The 16,601-nt window shown below is 38.4% G+C and overlaps 1 protein-coding gene across 2 annotated transcripts in view; it reads right to left on the reverse strand.

Annotated features, from left to right (window-relative positions):
- LOC111158338 (AFG1 like ATPase) overlaps positions 1–16,601 on the reverse strand; it is a 236,522-nt gene that overhangs the window by 144,347 nt on the left and 75,574 nt on the right. For both annotated transcript variants that reach the window (XM_022520315.1, XM_022520316.1), the window contains 2 exons: positions 3,809–3,910; positions 2,496–2,626 (listed from right to left, as the gene is read on the reverse strand). In XM_022520315.1, the coding sequence (XP_022376023.1) occupies positions 2,496–2,626; positions 3,809–3,910 (233 nt within the window). The remainder of the gene's footprint in view (positions 1–2,495; positions 2,627–3,808; positions 3,911–16,601) is intronic.

Below are 16,601 nucleotides of genomic sequence, written 5' to 3' on the forward strand. Positions count from 1 at the left end.
TAAGCCAAACTATGGAAAGAACCTAGATGTCCATCAACAGATGAATGGATAAAGAAGATGTGGTATATATACAGAATGGAATACTATACAGCCATCAAAAGAAATGAAATCTTGCCATTTGCGACGACGTGGATGGAACTAGAGGGTATCATGCTTAGCGATATAAGTCAATCAGAGAAAGACAGCTATCATATGATCTCTGAGGAAGTGGAGATGCAACATGGGGGTTAAGGGGGTAGGAGAAGAATGAATGAAACAAGATGGGATTGGGAGGGAGACAAACCATAAGTGACTCTTAATCTCACAAAACAAACTGAGGGTTGCTGGGGGGAGGGGGTTTGGGAGAGGGAGGTGGGGTTATGGACATCGGGGAGGGTATGTGCTATGGTAAGTGCTGTGAGGTGTGTAAACCTGGCGATTCACAGACCTGTACCCCTGGGGATAAAAAGGCATTGTATGTTTATAAAAAATAAAAAATAAATAAAAAATAAAAATAGAGATATACACTGAAAAAAAAAAGAGATCATAATGAGAAAACAAGAGATGGCCTTCACTGATTTATCACTGACTTTTACTGTCGACAACATAACTGTTAACTCAGTACTAAACGAGGCCCTTCTCTTTATGCAACACATTAGTGTGCTTGGTACACTTCTTCAGAGCAGAACATAAGCCCTTCTTTGGAAGACCTTTGTAGAAGGTGGTGGGATGCCTATGTGGCTCAGTCAGTTAAGCATCTGCCTTGGTTCAGGGCATGAACGCAGGGTCCTGGGATCAAGTCCCACATCAGGCTCCTTGCTCAGTGGGGAGCCTGCTTCTCCCTCTGCCTGCACTTTCCATGCTTGTGCTGTCTCTCACTCTCTCTCTGATAAATAAATAAATAAAATCTTAAAAAAACACAAAAAGGTGGTGAATGTCAGGCTATCTTTTTTTTTTAAGATTTTATTTACTTATTTGACAGAGAGAAATCACAAGTAGGCAGAGAGGCAGAGAGAGAGAAGGGGAAGCAGGCTCCCTGCTGAGCAGAGAGCCAGATGCGGGGCTCAATTCCAGGATCCTGAGATCATGACCCGAGCCAAAGGCAGAGGCTTAACCCACTGAGCCACCCAGGCGCCCCACGTCAGGCTGTCTTAATATGACTGAAAGGAGAAAGAAAGAAAGATTCCTCCTCCCCAGATGGCTCAGTGTAACACCATTTATGGTGAAAGTTCTTCTTTCTCATCTATCATAAATCAAGACCATTGTTAGGTAACTACATCAAGTTGCTAAAGGAGACCTATCATGCCTCATTTGAGATAAAGACAACCTGGCCATCTTATCTTCCCAACAAAGCAGGTTTTTAAACACAGAAGAATAAGAAATAACTCGCTACCAGTTTAAATGCATAATTTCAGAGACTCTTAAAACTAAGAAGCTTTACAATTCAACTAGGACAGTCCCCTTACTTCATCACAACTGTGTTGTGAAGCTTAAATAACATGTGTGACTCACCCAAGGCCCACCACAGAATAGGCACAAAATAAATGTTAGCTTCCTACCCCTTCATAAATAAAGTTCTCTGGATCTTTATTCTAGGCAATCAGACACAGCACTCAGCTCCAGAAATACTCAAAAGCTCTGGGTGAAAAGCCCTATTTTTAAGCTTATATTCAGTAGTTGTGGATTTTTCTATTTTCATTCCAAAAATCAGTTGCTCTTATGGTAAGCATTATAGAAAAATCAACTACTACATTTCAGAACCACTAAAATAAAGCAAATAATTTTAGGTTAAAAATAAATTCTTAACCTAGAGCATTTATTATTATTATTATTATTATTATTATTAAACACTGGGATACAGAAAAAGCGTAAGACCTGGCATTTGCCTGCATGCCATATTTGCTCTCATAAGAAATAAAAATCAGAAAATAACTTATTACCCATTTAAATGCACAATTTCAGAGAATCCTAAAACTAGCAGAAACTCTTATAGTTCAACTAAGGCTAACTCCCTCCTGTCATCATAAACAAGTTGTGAGACTTAAATGAGATGTGTTAATCACTTGTTTTTTTTTAATATAACACTTAAAAAAAAAAAACCACAAACATCTTTAAAGACATTATTTTGTGATCATGACATTATCACCACCGTGGTTCAGGTACAATGTAAATCCATGATTCTAACATAGGGGTGGGCAAACTTTTCCTATAAAAAGCTGAGTAGTAAATATTTTAGGTTCTGTAAGCCACTAGTGGTCTCTGTTGCATTTTCTTCTTTTTTAAAAGACCCTTTAAAAATATAAAAATCATTCTTTTCTCACCGGCTATACAAAAGCAGATGAGCCAGATTTGCTCTGTGTGAGCCATGGTTTGCTAATCCCTGGACTACACAGTAAAATAAAGTCATAAGTGGTATCAAAGCAATTTATAAAACAACCGTAAAATCAGGAACAGAATTTAAATCTTCACATGTCATTCAGAATACGATTCCACAACTATGAAAATCTCTACCTTACCTGAAACTCATCGAAACATAGGAGACGTGCTTCTTCGCTGATTTCTTCAGCTACGGGAGCTATTGGGTCATATGATTTAGCCATGAATCCCGGTTTCCTTTTTGGCAAACTCTGTTTAAGGCGGTGTATTCCTTTAATGGATGAAATTAAACACAAATCAAATACTGTATAAATTGTACATTTTAGGCAACTATAATGTATCTTTTAAATTTCTAAATGAAGCCTTAGTGTGAACACCAAAATTAAGTTTAAAGGCCACATAAAATCAAATGTGATCATTGAAAACTAGTTGTATTTTCTCAACCTCAAAATAAGTTGTTCACTTCTTCATGCATTCCCGAGGTTGCAAGGATACTTTACAGTAGTTCCCTCCCCACCCTTCAGTCACTTCAGAGATGACAAAGTGACAGCCTAATGACAAGATGGTAACTAGACGTATCAACAGATCATCAGCCTTACTGCCGAGGGTTTCAGGGATGCGGGCAGAGGAGGTGATCCTGCTTACGTCTGGCATACGTGATCGGGATGTTCCCTTATCTCTAGGCAATCCCACTTCACTCCCTGTATGTGTACTAAACCCTGGAAGTATTAGAAGAAAAATACAATGTTTTTCTTCTAATGCCCTGAAGAGGTTACAATATAGCGGGTAGACAAATAACGCACAACCAAAATAACCTGAGAACACGGACAAAGCAGTAAGGCATACACACACACATGAATGCCTACCTGCCATGGTGACCAAGACGAAAGGACCTAATCTAGAAGGATTTCTTGAAATAAGTGAGTTTTTAACATTTCTTATCGATCCTTAGTAGAAAGAGAAAATACCCGACCTTCATATAGTAACCTCTCTTCTCTTAATGGGAAGTACTGAAGTTGTCTTTAAAACCAATGTTAAGGGGCGCCTGGGTGGCTCAGTGGGTTAAAGCCTCTGCCTTCGGCTCGGGTCATGGTCTCAGGGTCCTGGGATCAAGCCCCGCATCAGGCTCCTAGGATCAAGCCCCGCATCGGGCTCTCTGCCCTGCAGGGAGCCTGCTTCCTCCTCTCTCTCTCTGCCTGCCTCTCTGCCTACTTGTGATCTCTGTGTGTCAAATAAATAAACAAAATCTTTAAAATAAATAAATAAAACCAACGTTAAATACACCACGAGCTGTTTCGTGATAGCACAAAACAAACGAAACCAAATAAAACCTCACTTTAAGCACACTAATTTTTTAAAAGATTGAAAGATTAAGAATTTTTTGAAAGATGATGAAACTGTTTTGCAGTGTTTGCCCACTTAAAAATCCCTTCTTTTAGACCATTTCACTTACTTTCATGAACATCTAGCATGAAACCATGAAAATGAACCCGCTTCTTCCTCTTCATCTCCACATAAGCATAAAACATGTCCATCACCATTGTTTTCCCTGTACCTTAAAAAAAAAAAACAACAACTATTAAACAGTATGTACTGATTGCTCTAATGATTGTTCATTAGCTTTGGGATAATGAAACCACACTCTTCTACTGGAAAGCTTAAGACTATGTTACTTTTTTAGAAAGGACTGTTTATTTTTTATGTTAAAGGAGCTAAAAATAAAATGTTGATATTGCTCTTTTTTGTCAAAATCCTGTTATTAGAAAACACAACATTTACTTAACATTACAGGGACAATTTCCCCCAGAGAACTGTGTAAATCCAGCAAGAGCTACAGATTATTCTTTCTTTAGTTGCTCTTCCAAAAGACACCAATCTGAATAAAATAACTTAATCAATTAAGTAAATATTTATTGGGCCATAATAAGCAAGAGGAGCAGTCTTTGGGAAATTCAAAGATGAAAAATAAAAAAATAAAGATTAGTATCTAACATAAATGCTGAAAATAAATAATAGATGTATGTTAGAACTGCAGAATTGCCAATTTTAACACTTTTTTGGGTAGGTTATCTTTATTTCTCCTTGTGTATCCTACAATATTTCCTTTATCAATGTTGATACTATGTTCTATTTAAGTTTTTTATTTTAGTTACAGTATAGTCAACATACAGTGTAATATTAGTTTTTCCGCATACAATATAGTGACTCAACACTTCATACATGGCCTGGTGCTCATCATGAGAAGTGCCCTCCCTAACCCCCATCACCTATTTCACCCATCCCCCACCAACCTCCCCTCTGACCACCATCAGTTTGTTCTCAATAGTTAAAAGTCTGTTTCTTGGGGCGCCTGGGTGGCTCAGTGGGTTAAGCTTCTGCCTTCCGCTCAGGTCATGATCCCGGGGTCCTGGAATCAAGACCCCTGTTAGGCTCTCTGCTTGGTGGGGAGCCTGCTTCCCCCTCTCTCTCTGCCTGCCTCTCTGCTTACTTGGGATCTCTCTCTCTCTCTCTGTCAAATAAATAAATAAATAAATCTTCCAAAAAAAAAAAAAAGTCTGCTTCTTGCTTTGTCACTTTTTTTCCTATGCTTCCTTTGTTTTAGGTTTTTAAGAATGTGTCCTTAAGATAGAACACGTTCTTAAAAAGCTGAGAACATTAATCTTTCAAATTGAGACCTACTTAAAGAAACTGAAACCATTAAACCTTGTAATTTCATTGTCTAATTTTCAACACCGAAACTTTTAGCCATTGTGATTGCTTTAGTAATCAAAGAGTCACTTTAACAAAGTATGCACAGAAAGTCTTCTTCCCTCGCAGAAAGCCCAGAACTTTGGGGACCTTGGTAGTACACAAGCTCGGGTCAGACCCAGCATTCCTCAGCAGGCCATGCCAGGACAGGCTGGTACTGTCCCCCATCCTCACGGCTTCCCCCAGCACCAGCCCACACCAGTGCGCATCTGTACCTCACAGGAGCTGTGAGTAGTCACAGGTAGCTCAAGATGTGAGACCTAAGTCTTAAATCTATTTGGCTTTCCTCCATTCCACAGGACTTTGAGCCCATGCTTATCTGAATCACCAGAAAGTTTTTTGTATATGAAAATACAATTCACCAAACACATCTGGTCATTAATGAAGAAACCAATTTGATTTAAAGGGAAATTTTTTGCAAAAGTATTTAATATAGGCCCCTGGGTGGCTCAGTGGTTTGGGCCTCTGCCTTCGGCTCAGGTCATGATCCTAGTGTCCTGGGATCGAGCCCCGCATCGGGCTCCCTGCTCAGCAGGGAGCCTGCTTCCTCCTCTCTCTCTGCCTGCCTCTCTGCCTACTTGTGATCTCTGTCTGTCAAATAAATAAATAAAATCTTTTTTTAAAAAAATCATTACATTAATGCAAAAATTTAATAAAATTTTAAATCTTCTGCATGAAAGACAGTATACTTGTAGATCCAGGAAAAAAGTCATGATCTAACCAAAAATGTGAATAATATATATTTGAGTGTTATCTTTGTGTTCCTCCTTAAAAAAACAGGCCTAAAATATAACAAGACAATCATATAAAAAACTTCTAGAGATAAAAGCAAAAAAAAAATTATAAAGGCAAAAATGGCTACATGAAATTTAACCTTCTGAATAGCAAAATCACTATAAATAAAATTAATATCCTTATTTATTAATCAATATATTGTTACTGAATACCACATGTGAGGACCTATCCTGGGTGCTCAGGATCTGGAAGTAAACAAAACAGACAAAAATCCCTGTCTTCATGAAACTTGAAAGACTAACCTTACATATCTTTAAATATGAAGAGCTCTTAAAAACTACAATGGTGTTTTGGAGTTTTTTTGGGTTTTTTGGTCTGTCCTAAATCTCTTACTTCTGAAAATTTCTCTACTTAGAATGATTCTACGAGAATATCAATCACAGAATGAGCTAATCAAAATACCCCTATACCATATACACTGTAGTTGGCCCTGTAAGGGGCACATGACCCAGTTAGGTCAGTGTTCTTCTGGAGGCAGTTAATGTGAATTCTGAAAATGAGAATCTTCTCTTCTCTTTTTAAAGGAGCAACCTAGAAAACTCCAGAAATATTTTCTATAACAGTAAAAAATTGGGCCAAGAATGAAGCCAATGACAAAACTATGAATGAGAATGAAAAGCAGAACCAAAAGGTGAAGGAAAAGGGAAATGGAGGGAAAGGGAGAGAGATTCCAAAAATACCACTTAAGATATTAAATACAGATCTGCTGACAGCTGAATCAGACCACTATTCAACTTCATAATTAAACCAGCCATTAAATTTCTCCCCTGGTTCAGCTAATTCAACTAGCTTCCCCCACCCCCCACTACAACTGAAAGAATACCAAACAGGACAGATTTAACAGGGGAAAGATAAAAAGATGATCAATGTACAAAAACACATGAGTATTCAAGTCACACATTTAAACACATTTTTAAAAGTTTAATTCTACCAGAAATAAAAGGAATACAAGTGAAAACACTCATGATATACCATTTTTATGTTGGTGAAGATGTAAGCAAACACTCTAATATACTTCTGGTGATCGTATAAAACCAACCGTTTTGGAAATCAGTTTGGCAATGTCAATCAAAAGGTAGACAAGTATTTAAAAATACTCAGAACCAAAATCAATACTGTAAGGATATTTTTGCTCCCTAAATTATTTTAAAGCTCAGTGGAATCCCAATCAAAATCAATTTAGAGGGGCGCCCGGGTGGCTCAGTGGGTTAAAGCCTCTGCCTTCGGCTCAGGTCATGGTCCCAGTGTTCTGGGATCGAGCCCCGCATCGGGTTCTCTGCTCAGCAGGGAGCCCGCTTCCTCCTCTCTCTGCCTGCCTCTCTGCCTACTTGTGATCTCTGCCTGTCAAATAAATAAATAAAATCTTTAAAAAATATATATATATCAATTTAGAAATAACTCAACAACATGATCCTAAAGTCAATCTCCTGATTAAAAAAATAAATAAATAAAAGTCTAGCAATAGGCAACTGCTTAAGTGAATTGGGTAACATTCATATAATAAAATAGTATATACCCAGTAAAATAAATGAAGTGGATCAGTATGTTCTGATACTACATGATATCTAAGAACCACAATTAACTGGAAAAAAATAAAGTACTTAACATTTGAATAAAATAAAAACACCCACACTTTAAAAAATTCTCCTGAGTGGCTAATTTCTTTTTTTTTTTTTTAAGATTTTATTTATTTATTTATTTGACAGATCACAAGTAGGCAGAGAGGCAGGCAGAGAGAGGAGGAAGTAGGCTTCGTGCTGAGCAGAAAGCCTGATTGGGGCTCGATCCCAGGATCCTGAGATCATGACCTAAGCTGAAGGCAGAGGCTTTAACCCACTGAACCACCCAGGCGCCCCTCTTTACAAAGTGTCAAAAAAGGGACACCTGGGTGGCTCCGTCAGTTAAGCATCTGCCTTCGGCTCAGGTCATGATCCCAACCTCCTGGGAGCAAGCCCCGCATTGGGTTCCTTGCTCAGCAGAGAGCCTGCTTCTCCTCTGCCTGCTGCTCCCCTGCTTGTGCTTCCTCTCTCTCTCTCTCTCTCTCTCCTCTCCCCACAAATAAATACATAAAATCTTAAAAAAAAAAAAAACTTAAAATTAAAAAATTAAAAGTGCCCAAAATACTCTGAATCAAGAATAAGTAGCAAGTAATCGAGGGGGGGGAAGGAAGGAGGAAAAGAAGAGAAACTATACAATAAAAATGTGTTATGAAATTAGAGAAATTATACTTGAATGATACTGGATTTTTTTTTTTTAAGATTTTGTTTATTTATTTGACAGAGAGAGAGAGAGAGAGAGATCACAAGTAGGCAGAGAGAGAGGAAGGGAAGCAGGCTCCCCGCCTAGCAGAGAGCCCGATGTGGGGCTCGATCCCAGGACCCTCGGATCATGACCTGAGCCGAAAGCAGAGGCTTTAACCCACTGAGCCACCCAGGTGCCCCTGATACTGGATTTTTTTTTAAAAAATCAACTAAACCAATTAAGCAGACCAAAGGATATATCATAACAGTGTATATGAAAAAAATAATTGCTAAAGACAAATGCTTAGCCATAAAAAAAAAAAAAAAACTAGATTCCTACCCTCACATTTCACACCAAAATTAAATTCAGATGAATCAAAGGTGCTAAAAAAATATGAAAAACCCAGAAGGTAAAATGTGTGAACACTTGTATCACGTTGGAGTAAGAAAAGCTTAGCAATGTGTATCAAGAAAATGAAAACTTTTGAGAGACTGTGTGAGGGTAACTGTTCCCAGACTTGCCGTCCAATATAAACAACTAGAAAACTGGATGAAATATATGAAATTAATATTTTCAGACACTGGAAAATAAAAATACAGACTCTGATCCCTGACAGGAGAAAAAAACAAGATGAGCCCTGTATCCCTACAGCTTTGGTCTTGGAGGCACCCTGTGCAGACAGATGGCTGCACAGAACTCCTGCTGCACAGGACTCCAAGGAAAACACCCAGTTCAGGCTGATTTGGGTTATGAGAGATCAGAATTATGGTAGTCTAATGCCGGTGAAATTTGCAAAGCAAAGTGCCAGGGAGGAGGAAGCTATCTATGAAGAAGAGCTCCAGAAATCAATATGTGGGTACTCTTAAGTCTTTGGCTGAATACTAGCTGCTCATGTTGGGGTGATACTCTATGATGTGAGATAAAGAATGGCCACCAGGAAACTAAAATGAGTAATTTCCAGAGATCCTATTTCATGCAACAACTTGGATCTAAGAAATTACACTGAGTGGGGAAAAAAAAAATCTCAACAGGTTATGTACTTTTCCATTTATATAACATTTTTGAAATGACAGAATTTTAGAAATGGAGAACAGACTGATGGTTGCCAGGACTTAGAGAGGGTGAGTAGGTACAGCTACAAAATTATGAGCAACACGAGGGACTCCTGGTGAGAGAACTGGTCAGTACATTGACTATGGTGGTAAATACATGAACCTACACAGGTGATAAATTGTACAGAACTAAATACAGACACATAAATGAGTACAAGTAAAACAAGAAATTTGAATAAGATAAGTGAACTGTATCAATGTCATTCTGTTTGTGATATTTATACTATAGTTTTGCAAAATGTTACTTTTGAGGGGAAATGAGTAAAGTGTACACAGATATCTCCATATTATTTCTTAACAAGTGTGAATCTATATTTATCTCAACAAAAACTTCAATTAAAAAAATACTTCAGGGGCACCTGGGTGGCTCAGTGGGTTAAGCCTCTGCCTTCGGCTCAGGTCATGATCTCAGGGTTCTGGGATCGAGCCCCACATCGGGCTCTCTGCTCTGCAGGGAGCCTGCTTCCTCCTCTCTCTCTGCCTGCCTCTCTGCCTACTTGTGATCTCTATCTGTCAAATAAATAAATAAAATCTTTGAAAAAAAAACAAATACTTCAGGGGGTGCCTGGGTGGCTCAGTGGGTTAAAGCCTCTGCCTTCAGCTCAGATCATGGTCCCGGGGTGCTGGGATTGAGACCCGCATCAGGCTCTCTGCTCAGGAGGGAGCCCGCTTCCTCCTCTCTCTCTCTCTCTGCCTGCCTCTCTGCCTACTTCTGATCCCTATTTAAAAAATAATAATAATACTTCCGGGGCACCAGGGTGGTTTAGTCTGTTAAGCATACTACTCTAGATCTCAGCTCAGGTCTTGACCCCAGGGTCGTGAGTTCAAGTACCATACTGGGCTCCATTCCCAGCATGGAGCCTACTTAAAAAAAAAATACTTCAAATGAATCAAGCTGGCATGTAAATAACTCCTTATCAAAATAAAATTCAATATATATAAAAACCATATAATCATCACATTTGAAAAAATGTTTGACAAAAGTCAGTTCACATTTGTGATCAAATCTCTCAGTATACTAGGAAAAGAAGCATACTTCTCAAACTCATAAAGGACAAATACAAGAAGAAACCTACAATGAAAAGATGTTCAACATCACTAATCATTTGAGAAATGCAAATCAAAAACTTCAGTGAGATACCGCTTCAACATCCAGTAAATGGCTATTACCATTTTAAGAAGAAAATAACAAATATTGGTAAGGATATGGAAAAATGAGGATCCTTGTGCCTTGCTGGTGGGAATATAAATAGTGCAGCTGCTGTGGGAAACAGTACAGTAGTTGCTCAAAAAATTAAACACAGAGTGGCCACATGATCTACCAACTCCTCTTCGGGGTATATGCACAAAAGAACTAAAAGCACGGATTCAAACAGATATAGCAGTATTATTCACAACAGTCAAAAGATGGAAATAACCCAAACATCCATCAACAGATGAACAGATAAAAATTGGCTACATATGCTGGAATACTATTCAGCCTTAAAAAGTAATGGAATTCTGACACATTCTACAACATAAATGAACCCCGAAGAAACTACGATAGGTGAAATAAACTAGACACAAAAATTTAAATAATATATGATTCCACCATATATGAGATAGCTGGAGTAGTCAGATTTACAAGGACAGAAAATCAAATGGTGGTTGCCAGGGCCTGGGAGGGAGGGGCATATGGAATGGGGAATTATTGTTTATAGGTACAGAGTTTCAGTCTGGGAAGATGAAAATGTTCTGGAGATGGATGGTGTGATGGTTGCAAAACAATGGCAAGGTACTTAATGCCACTGAACTTTACAAGTAAAAGTGGCTAAAATAGTAAATTTGATGTTATTTATTTTGCCACATTAAGAAAAATTAATATATTTTTTTAAATCCTACAATTAACATCATACTTACTACTGAAAGACTAAAACTTCACACAAGGCAAGGACATTCATTCTCACTACTTCTATTCAGCATTATACTGGAGTTTCTAGCTAGTGCAATAAGGCAAAAAAAAAAAAAAAAAAGAATCAGAAGACATGCACCTTGTAAAGGAAAAATCGTCTCTATTTGCAACAGCATGATTGTATACATAAAAATTCCTAAAAATCTGTCAAATAACCACTAGAGTATATAACTGAATATAGCAAGGTCACAAAAAAAAATCAATTGATTCTACATACTAGCAGCAATGAGTTGGAAATTAAAATTTTAAAACACAATACCATTTGCAGTGGCATTAGAAAACATAAAATACATAGGAATAAATTTATCAAAAGATATGGCAGAACTCTGCATTACAACCTATGAAACAGTACTGAGAGAAATTAAAGATCTTTAAAAATGAAGAAACATACCATGCCCATAGATTGGAAGACTTAATCTTTATTTTAAAAAAAATCAGTATTTATCAAAAACATCAATATTTTAAGTTATCAATTCTTTCCAAATTGATCTATAGATTGAATGTAATCCCAATCAAAATCCCAGGAGGATTTTTTTTAAGGAAATTAACCAGATAGTTGTAAAATATATGTGGAAATGCAAAAGTCATATTCTATTCTATTCTAGCCAAAACAATCTTAAAAAAGACAGAGTTGAAAGACTCACATTACACCACAGGGATGCATCAGCAAAGCCCAAGTTGTAGGAAATCCTACAGGACAAATTAATTTATATATGTATGTCTATATATATGTGTGTAACAGTGTGAATTTTGCTGGTGCATCTTTGTGGTATGACATCACGCACACACAAAGAGACTAAAGACTTAACAATATCATATTGAAAACAAACATGACATAATTAGAAATCTGAGTAACTACTTAATGAAATTAAAAATAATGTTAATTTTTAGAATGTGAAAATGGTATGTACTTAAATTTCTACTTCTCTTGTATTCATTCTTTCTCTTATTTCTACCAATACCTACTTTTTTTTTCTACTTCTAACAGAGACTAGTAGATATACCCAAGTAATTGTTAATATTTGACTTTCCTCCGCACCAGTGTTTAGGGAGAATATGAGGGAAATGTTAAGTGTATGACACTACCAAAAAAGGAAAGAAAAAGGTAACAAAGATCCTTCTAAAATGTAAAATTCTTTCAATGTGGCTACACTAAGCACCATTAGATTTAGTATGGTAGGCACGAGCCTGTGTGTGGTGGATTTCAGAGATGCTAAAAGATTTCTCTGACCCAAATCACCAAGTGGTCAGCTTGATCGACCAAGTTTCAGTGAAATGCTAACTCTTAGAAAACTCTTTTTTTTTAAAGATTATTTATTTGAGAGAGAGAGCAAGCACAGCAGGGGTGGGGGAGGGCAGAGGGAGAGGGAGATAGAGAAGCAGGCTCCCCACTGAGCAGGGAGCACAACACAGAGCTCAGTCCCAGGACCCTGAGATTATGACCTGAGCTGAAAGCAGATGCTTAACCAGCTGAGCCACCCATGGGCCACTAGAAGACTCTTTTTATATGCAAATGTATCGGTGATGGAACCTACTCAACCAATAGAACCCATTAAAATTTTAGCAAGTAATTTAGAATAGTTTAGATAGAAACAGCTTAGAAGTAGTTCAGACATTTAGCTAGAGGGCAGATCCTGGGATAATATGTTTAATAGTTTATAGTTTAACTAGTTTATATTTTAACTAGTAGTTTATAGTTTAACTAGTAGAGGAGAAATCTGTGTCCTATGGAAGGTCCAGCATGAGAAATCCTAAGGCCCAAAAAGATGAAGCAGCAGGAACAAAACCTAGCATGCCAACATTTAGTAATGCATATTAGAGACACTAGACCAGTGTTTTTCAAACTGTCTCTACAGCCAGAATTGTTTTTTCAGACTAGAACAGAATAGAAAATATCCAAATGTATCACATATAAAGGTAAGTTTTCTTTCATAAAATTATTTTTCAGGGGTGTGTGTGCACATGTGTACCCGTAGACACACATACATATGTAGGTCAGAATGTAAAAATATTTTTACTGTGGGTCATGTTCAAAAATATTTCAGAGCCATCACAAGAATCTATAAGCTTTGGGTAAGCAAAGGCTGTGTCTGCTTTTATTCACCATTACATCCGCAGAAACAACACAATGCCTGGCACACAGCAGATACTCAATAACCTTTGTCAAGTGAGCGCAAGAATGAGGGCAGATGTCGGGGTGCCTGGGTTGCTTAGTGGGTTGAGGCCTCTGCCTACAGCTCAGGTCATGAATCCAGGGTCCTGGGATAGAGCCCTGCGTCAGGCTCTCTGCTCAGTGGGAGGCCTACTTCCCTTCCCCTCTCTGCCTGCCTCTCTGCCTACTTGTAGTCTCTGTCTGTCAAATAAATAAATAAAATCTAAAAAAAAAAAAAAAAAAAGAAAGGGCAGATGTTGAAAACTGTGGGGAAGAAACCAACACTAAATTTTACCTACTTCACAATTTTGCTTTGGTCTCTATAGTATCCTAAATAAAACCATCTGTTTTTCTCAAGAGAAGTTTTTGGTTTTTTGTTTTGTTTTTTTTTTAACCAGGGGAGTAATTTTTAAAACCTAAAACTCTTCTAAGTTCTAATTTTCAAGCCTATAGAGATATGAAGCCAAAAATGACCACTCGAGCATCCCCCTCCCAGTGGTACCTTTTTCACAGCCAACCCTCCTGCTGAAGGAGCTGTAAATGCTGTCCTCCCACACCCAAGCCCAGAATTTAACCAGGAGGCAGCAGAAAAGGGACTCATAAACAAAAATGGACTTTCATTCTCTCCAAATGTGCAGGAGGCATCAGTAACCCTGCCATCACCACAGCAGTCTGCTAGTCAAGAGCTGGAACTTTGGTGTAAGGAAGCCAACCACACTGGGGCACCTGGGTGGCTCAGTCGGTAAACATCTGCCTTTGGCTCAGGTCATGATCCCAGGGTGGCTGGATCGAGTCCTGCATTGGGCTCCTTGCTCAGTGGGTAGCCTGCTTCTCTCTCTGCCTGCTGCTTTCCCTGTTAGTGTTCTCTCCCTCTCTCTCTCTCTCTCTCTCTCTAAATAAATAAATAAAATCTTAAGAAAGAAAAGAAAAGAAAGCCAACTATAGGATAAGAATGAAGCCAAAAAACACTCTTACTGCAGTGTTTGGCTTCTGCATGAGACACGCTAAGCACTTTATTAATGAAAACATTTCAAGGTTGAAGCACTAATGATAATGCCTCCAGTTTACATATCAACTCTATTGGGGTTCCCAGGGTCCATCTGAGTCAGATCTCATGACATCATGACGGAGCCCAGGGCAAGTACAGAATAAGGAGCAGAAGGGGGTACTACGGAACAGACATCTTTCCCATTGAGTAGTCTTCAATATTGAACACCTGTTTCCCAAGTCTAAAATGGAAAATCGTAACACAAACGAGCTTGTGAGAACATCCTGAGGGTACTGTCCCAGAGAGATAACACCCCCTCCCCCACAAAATAAGAATCTGACCTCTTTTACCACCCGTTTTGTAAGTATTCTAAACTAAACTGAGTGCAGTCATCAAAATGTTCACTTCCGGGGCACCTGGGTGGCTCAGTGGGTTAAGCCTCTGCCTTCGGCTCAGGTCATGATCTCAGGGTCCTGGGATCGAGCCCCGCATCGGGCTCTCTGCTCAGCGGTGAGCCTGCTTCCCTCTCTCTCTGCCTGCCTCTCTGCCTACTTGTGATCTCTCTCTCTCTCTGTCAAATGAATAAAAAAAAAAAGTTCACTTCCCTTCCTACTGTACAATTCCTTTCTCTTCCCCTCTCTGCACTGTAAAGACATTCTTTTTTTTTTTTAAGATTTTATTTATTTACCCGACAGACAAAGATCACAAGTAGGCAGAGAGAGAGAGAGAGAGAGAGAGAGGAGGAAGCAGGCTCCCTGCTGAACAGAGAGTCTGATGCGGGGCTCGATCCCAGTACCCCGGGATCATGACCTGAGCCGAGGGCAGAGGCTTTAATCCACTGAGCCACCCAGGTGCCCCTGTAAAGACATTCTTAACCAAAGGTTGCCACACACCCAGTTCTGTGAACAACCACAGATGTTACCGTATCCTCTCTAATTCTTTCAAGCACTCAGCTGAATTACATCTATCACACCTCCCCTCAACTTATTAGCACATGGCTGTATTTTCCAAACTAAAATCTAATAACTTTTATAAGTTTGAGGGATTATTGGGTGGTTTTTTTTTTAAGTCCTTTTGCAGAAGTAGAAACAGTTGTGTTTTACTAACCATCTCCATTTATGGTTAAGTGGCTGAGGTAACAGGAGAAACAAAGATGTTGATTTTAGCAATGACTACACATGAAAGTGAAGGTATAGGAAGTAAATGTTCTCCAAAGAGGCAAAGAATGGGAGATGACAACAGAATGAGAGCTGTTAGCAGTACCCAAAGGTGTGGACACATAAAACTGCTTAAGCACCTGGTATAAATTGCTTTCTAAATAAGAAGAAAGCCTGCACTGTTCTCAAAGATACCAATTAGCCAATGAACTAAGAAAAAGAACAGCTTGAGCTTCTTTGACAGTTTTCAAATCTGTAAGCTCCAAGAACATAAAGAATCTTAAGGGGCAAGCTCTCTCATTCACTTGTTTATGAGCTCACCAATTCTTTTTATTAGACTTGCTAAATCTGTAAGTATAAAACAGGCATCCAAAAACAACTAAGAAGAGGGAGGACCCAGGAAAGAACAGTTGGATCTTTAAGGCACTGTAACGACTTACTAGGCTCCTATTGTTTTTCTTGTCCTGAAATTCTTACTAAGAACCTTTGCCACAACTTCCTCATATTGCAAATTGGTTTTATGGCTGTAAGGGGAGCCTGAGGTTTATCATGTGAGGAGCAAAACTGATTTTGCTATATGTAAATGTCTATTTTTTGACTAAGCCAATAAAAGAATTGATTGATAAGCAATAAGACCAAATAAAGTAAGAGTTACCGTCATGACGTCAGTGAAGGTGGGTAAATAGGGAGAGGTTTAGAACTAAGAGGGAAGGAAACTGAAAGCAAAACACCGACGCCAAAAAACAGACAATTTCACCAAGAATGAAGTCGGAAAAGAAGCAAGACATTCACCGATTAGGAAAATCTAAAAAGTAAGCAATAGCTCACAAGGTTTCTAAGAAAAGGTGAGTCTTTGTGCCCAATATATGGATGTGGGAGACCAAGGAAACGTAACCACTCATTCATTAAGAATATTCACTAATAACTAAAGATAATAATAACTAAATTGAGGACAAGGGTTAAATTGTGAGTAAAATATGAGTGGACATTAAAAGTAAAAAAGACACAGACCTGTACCCCTGGGGCTAATGATACATTACATGCTAATTTAAAAAAAAAAAAAGTAAAAAAGAGCAGCTTATTTTTTTAAGGATTAGCTGAG

The sequence above is a fragment of the Enhydra lutris genome, unplaced genomic scaffold (genome assembly GCF_002288905.1).
Source record: "Enhydra lutris kenyoni isolate GAN:26980312 unplaced genomic scaffold, ASM228890v2 scaffoldscaffold58, whole genome shotgun sequence".
Lineage (NCBI taxonomy): Eukaryota > Metazoa > Chordata > Mammalia > Carnivora > Mustelidae > Enhydra > Enhydra lutris.